Source organism: Poecilia mexicana, unplaced genomic scaffold (genome assembly GCF_051168715.1).
Source record: "Poecilia mexicana isolate PSO_F unplaced genomic scaffold, ASM5116871v1 scaffold_13, whole genome shotgun sequence".
In the NCBI taxonomy this organism is placed as follows: domain Eukaryota; kingdom Metazoa; phylum Chordata; class Actinopteri; order Cyprinodontiformes; family Poeciliidae; genus Poecilia; species Poecilia mexicana.
This window is the reverse complement of record NW_028263382.1, coordinates 20,261,305-20,267,495: the sequence shown is the minus strand read 5'-3', so window position 1 is coordinate 20,267,495 and position 6,191 is coordinate 20,261,305. Positions and strand designations below refer to the sequence as shown.

The following is a 6,191-nucleotide window of genomic DNA, read 5'->3' as shown; positions in this document are numbered from 1 at the left end:
CAGCGCTTTTGCCTGGGCCATATGCGCTTCTCTATTTTTGAGCTGAACAGCGCAGTGGATACATGAGTTTGCAATAATGGCAAAGATTTTCAGAAGCTTTGCGTGTGTGCAGGAGAAGTGTGTGGGAAGAGAGAAAAATAAAGGCAGATAGAGGGACAATAACACAAGTGTCTGGCAGACACATCTTTTTTTTTTGTCCCCATGAGAGGAATACATTTTTTTCAGATGAAATTGACAACATTTCACTATTCTCACAATCACAACTGCTATTAATTTTCTTTTCGCCTCACAGCTGCCCGACAGCTGCACTTTTTTAAGCGTTTGAATCGCCCACTGCTCTTTTTACGTCTCGAATTGTTCCTATTGTCTTAAAAAGAGTTGGTTCTGCTAGTAAAACGGAATTTATCAGGTTTTCTCAAATTTGGACCAAAGACAAAAAAAAAAAAAAAAAAAAAGTAAAACATTTTGTAGTAAAATGTGCCCTCTTGCATATCATGGATTTAACTGGAGGTAAAACACAAGAGGTCCCCTAATCTAAACACATTTCAATACAAAATACAATACTTGCTCATTCAATAGTAATGAATAATTTTTTTGTTGCCTAAATCAGTGACTTTAACATGTAAGGCTAAAACAAGCTCTTTATCAGCTTTGAATTAGTAATAGAGATATGTTCAGGCTGGGCTCAGCACAAAAGACAATTCTGTTGCACTGTTTTGTTCCATGGTTTAAACTTTGATTGCTCATGGATTGGAGATTCTTGTTATGCATTAAATAAAGCAAGGGACAGTGTCTCCTCGACGGTACTCTTCCTTATCCACTGTTGCCTTCGTTTATTCATAGCGATAAGCATCTCTGCTGTGATTTATTGCGACCTTACCAGCACATCTGCTGTATAATAAATGACATTTCAGGCTACATAGTGAAGTGTAGTGTCTGACTGCAGAGAGCCGTTTGTGCTCTCTGGTATCATATTATCTATTTAAGAGTATAGGGCTTTATGTTTTGTTTTAAAAAGGTAGCAATATTGCAGGATCTAAAGTGGTGTCCAGTGTCTTTCTATTATTCATAGGTATTCATTTCAAAGCTGCCGTCCATTCTACTGAAACTAATGCACTCTTTCCTGTATCTTCCTTTTCTGTCTCTGTCATCTCGAACTTCTCTTGGTTTCTCTGTGTTTATGTACATGTGTGTTTGTGTGCAAAGTGTGTTTGTGTGCATGTAAAGTGTGTGTGTGTGTGTGAGAGCATTAACCATAAGCCTTCCCTTTTCTTGCGATCTCATCTACCCTGGCATTCTCTGTTGCAGTGCTGTGAAGTGGCTCTGTCCCTGGAGCTGAAACTTCATCGCCGTGGTGTCAGCGAGGATGCTGTGGGTTACCTTGCTGAGCACCATAGCCTTAGGATGGACCACACCAATCCCACTGCTGGAGGATTCGGAGGAGATCGACGAGCCCTGCTTTGAACCGTGCGACTGCGAGGTCAAGGAAGGCATCTTCCATGTCCATTGTGACAGTAAAGGATTTACAAATGTCAGCCAGATCTCTCAAATTTGGAGCCGACCCTTCAAGCTCAACCTGCAGAGGAACTTAATGCGGAAGCTCTACTTCAACAGCTTCCTCCATCTTAACAATGCCATATCCATCAATCTGGGTAACAACGCCTTGCAAGATATACACGCTGGGGCATTCAATGGCTTGGGAATACTTAAACGACTGTTTCTCCATGAAAACAAACTAGAAGTTTTCCGAAACGACACATTTCTGGGGCTGGAGAGTCTAGAATATCTCCAAGCAGATTACAATGTCATTAAAAGGATTGAAAGTGGTGCATTCAGGCACCTTCACAAATTAAGAGTACTTATATTAAATGACAATCTCATACCCATGCTGCCGAATTACCTTTTCCGGTCTGTGTCCCTAACACATTTGGACTTGAGAGGTAACAGACTAAAGACATTGCAGTATAAAGGCACACTGGAGTATGTTGGGCGGAGCTTGATGGAAATCCAGCTGGAGGAAAACCCTTGGAACTGTGTGTGTGAGATTGTCCAGTTAAAAACATGGCTAGAGAGAATCCCTTACACAGCTTTGGTGGGAGAGATCACATGTGAGACCCCGTTCCACCTACACGGAAAAGACCTGCGGGAAATTAAACGCAGTGAGCTCTGTCCTCTTCTCACCGATGCAGAGATTGAGGCCAAGCTGGGAATTCCTCGGGTGCCATTCAGCAATGAGAACACTTGGCCTACTAAACCTTCCTCCATGCTCTCCCCCTTTCACAACACAGCCTCTTCTGTGGAGTACAAGGACAGACCTGCGAAGCCTACCAAAAAGCCTACCAGACGGCCCACAAAGAATCCACCGACTCCTCGTAGCATTTACCCAGGCCTCAACCAGCCCCCCATTGCTGGCTACCAAACAAGACCACCCATTCCAATAATCTGTCCAGCTAATTGTATTTGCAACCTTCACATCAATGACCTTGGGTTAACAGTAAACTGTAAAGACAAAGGCTTTCACAACATTTCAGAGCTTCTGCCACGACCCCTCAATGCCAAGAAATTGTATCTCAGTGGGAACCTGATACAGAAGATCTACCGTTCAGATTTCTGGAACTTCTCAAGTTTGGATTTACTACATTTAGGGAACAACCAGATATCCTATGTCCAGGAGGGTGCGTTTATCAACTTGCCAAACTTAAAAAGTTTATATTTGAATGGTAATGACATTGAGCGGCTCTCTCCTGGTATGTTTCGTGGACTTCAGATGTTGAGCTATCTTTACTTTGAATACAACGTCATCCGTGAGATCCAGTCTCATTCCTTCTCCCTAATGCCCAACCTGCAATTGGTTTTCCTCAATAATAACCTGTTGAGGTCATTACCCAATGATGCCTTTGCTGGCACCAACCTTGCACGTCTTAATCTTCGCAGAAATCACTTTGTTTCCCTGCCAGTTCATGGTGTTCTGGAGCATCTGACTTCCATCGTCCAGATCGATCTCCATCAGAATCCCTGGGATTGCTCGTGTGATATCATCCCTCTCAAACAATGGCTGGAAAAGCTATCCTCCGTCATTGTGGTGGGGGAAGTCACCTGCAACACACCAGAGTATGCTTTTGGAAAGGACCTGCGTTCACTTGAGGTAGAGGTCATCTGTCCTGAGCTGAAGTACTCTTCAGGTCCCTCTCCAGCTCTGCCTGGTGGGGATGACCTCACTACAGGGAGCTCTGAACTGGGGGAATCAAGTAGGAGAGGGGCTGTTCCACTGTCGGTTCTCATCCTCAGTCTGCTCATCCTCTTCATTTCAGCAGTGTTTGTTACTGCTGGGCTCTTTGCCTTTGTCCTCCGTCGCAGAAAGAAGCTACCTTTCCGGAAACGTTCTGAGGTGGACCTGACTGGGATCCAGATGCAGTGCAGGATTTTTGAGGATCCACCGAGGCAAAGCTGTGCTGGCAACCCGGGCACGCCGGAGAAACCAACACCCAGTTTGCACACACATTCGCACACTACTCACACACATAGTCATGGCCACGTTTATGATTACATCCCGCACCCTGTGACTCAAATGTGTAACAACCCTATCTATAAGCCAAGAGAAGGAGAGATTGCTGAGGAGGAGATGGCACAGTTTTCAGAAAAGAAAGACAATGGCAGCAGTAGCAACAGTAACTATAGAACCTTGTTGGAGAAAGAGAGAGAGTGGACCTTGGCGGTCTCCAACTCTCAGCTCAACACTATTGTTACGGTCAACCACACCACAGCGGACATTTCAGGATTTCATGAGAATGGAGGGCTCTGCCCCACAGTGATTGACAGTCAGAGGCCCACGCCAACAGTGGGCTTTGTAGACTGTTTGTATGGGACAGTGCCCAAATTAAAGGACATGCATGTTGCACATGCGCATCCACCAGGCATGCAGTACCCAGATTTACAGCAGGACGCACGGCTGAAGGAGACATTGCTTTTCACAGCCGGGAAAGGCTGCTACCATGATCCCTCCCAAAGTGATTACCTCGAGTTAAGGGCCAAACTTCAAACCAAGCCAGATTACCTCGAAGTCTTGGAAAAATCCTACCGTTTTTAATAACTTTGTAGCCCGGTAGAAAAGAACAACAAAAAAACCCCAACATGATTTTGTCATTTTCACTATGCCACCTGACAGACAAAATTACTTAGACCAATCTTCAAGCAAAATTTGATAAAACAGCATGAATTAAAATAAATATGTGTAATTAAACAGTCACAAAGCCCCCACTCCCACTTAAATCACCTTTGAGGAGAGGTCATTCTCAGATGTTTCAATTAAGTGCCTTTTTTTCAGAGTAGCCAGCAACGTCAACCGTTATTTTTATAATATATAAATATCTCTATATGCCCTGAAGAAAGCAAAGGAGAAAAAAATGGGGCTCTGGGAAATAAAACACACGAACCATGTTACATCTGTCACTAAAATCCATTTGTATGGAGCTAACATGATGTGCTACTAGTTACCATGAGGACAAACGGGAGCTGGACGTCTCCCTTACTTTTTTTTTTTCTTTTTCTTTTTTTCTTTTTCCTCTCTTATTACTCAACTAGGATGTACAAACACCTGGAATCTGTGCACATTTTTTTCTTTGTAGGACATTATCAAAAGAGTTAAAAAAAAAAACAAAAAAAAAACTTATATTCAAACTGAACTGCAGTTTGCTGCATGCACTCGCTTCAGTGCAGGAAGTGAGAGGATTTACTCAGAACTATCACGTCACTCTATGAACAGAGATACCGCAACACATTTATGGTTCAGTGTTCTATTTAATTTTTTATATCTTATTAATATGGTTATTACTATAAATGAAGACTTATGTCTATATCAGGGTGCTTCTTGTAAAGAAAAAGGAAGCGCCAATACAGGGATGGTAAAACATTTGTGAATATTATTACGAGACCATACTGAAGGGTTTTCTGAATATTTCCCCACTCTTTGTTATGGCCCCACCCCCTCTTCCCTTCTCATTGCTTCTGGAGTTCCCATTGCAGTCCACTAACAGCTTTGTAGTGAGCACTTTTAATGTTTTCTCTTTCACAAAGATTTGAAGAAAAAATGTGCATATATTTATTCTGTAATTTCAGTGAAGAATTTTATTGTAAAGATAATGTTAAATCAATGTATAGTGATTATGCGTCTGGTATAGCCTTCTTAATAAAAACAAACTCTTTAATCTAATTGATGAAGGTGTCAATACCAATTCCAGTGGGACATGTGTGGAGTGGAATAACAGGGTGTGTATCTGGTGTAGGATGTGGTCAGCCATTAGCTTATACTAGACTCAAAAAGCATGCCAGGCCAAGAAGCAGTGCAAGGTATGACAATACAAACGTGTTAGTATTCACATAATGGGATTTGCATCCGATGTATCTAAACTACATGGAAAGCATAAATACAGGGTGCTGATTTTTTTTTCTTCTTTTTTAACAAAGGGACTCATTTTCATATTTTAATGCGCAGTTTGACTTTATTTTGTCCAGTACATTGCAGAGTTTAGCCACATTTAATCTAAAACCAAAGTGAAACACAACCCAGAAAAAGTAGAGTAAATGCCGTGGCCTCTTGTGGAAGATATCTCAAAAAGTAAAAGGCAAATAAGTGAGGAATGCCACAGCTGTCTCTATCTGAACATGTATCACTGATGTATGCAAGTAAAAGGGTGAGCGATATCATGATTGGAAAATACTTTTGTAATTTATACATTTCATCATTTGGCTCTCTCATCAAGTTGGCTATGTGCTTTCACTCCACTGGGGGGCGATAAAGTGTTCTGCCATTGCAGAAATGTTGTCATTATATAAGCTAGATTGGGTTTAGTTGACAGATACACACACACACACACACACACACACACACACACACACACACACACACACGCACACACACGCACACACACACACACACACGCACACACACACACACACACCTACACATGTGACTACATCATGAAGATATTATCTAATTAACTTATTAAATCTACACTATGAAATGAATATGTAATTTACTGTAGGAAATCATAATTTTATGTGATTTTTAATTGTATACCACAGGCTCCTTTCTTAGCCTCCTCCATTCTACAAACAGTGAAAAGGGAATTTTAAACAAAGGCTGAGGGTTGTGTCAACTATGGATTGATTTGCTGTAGAAGTCAATATTTTCA

The 6,191-nt window shown here is 41.7% G+C and overlaps 1 protein-coding gene across 1 annotated transcript; it reads left to right on the top strand.

Annotated features, from left to right (window-relative positions):
- Nucleotides 1-1,102: 1,102 nt before the first annotated feature.
- slitrk3a (SLIT and NTRK-like family, member 3a) lies at nucleotides 1,103-5,209 on the top strand. Its single transcript, XM_088011852.1, has one exon. The coding sequence runs from the start codon at nucleotides 1,367-1,369 to the stop codon at nucleotides 4,085-4,087; it is 2,721 nt and encodes a 906-aa protein (XP_087867978.1). The 5' UTR covers nucleotides 1,103-1,366; the 3' UTR covers nucleotides 4,088-5,209.
- Nucleotides 5,210-6,191: the final 982 nt, after the last annotated feature.

Coding starts and splice junctions, on each gene's coding strand:
- slitrk3a (XM_088011852.1), top strand. CDS start 1,367: ATGCTGTGGGTTACCTTGCTGAGCACCATAGCCTTAGGATGGACCACA.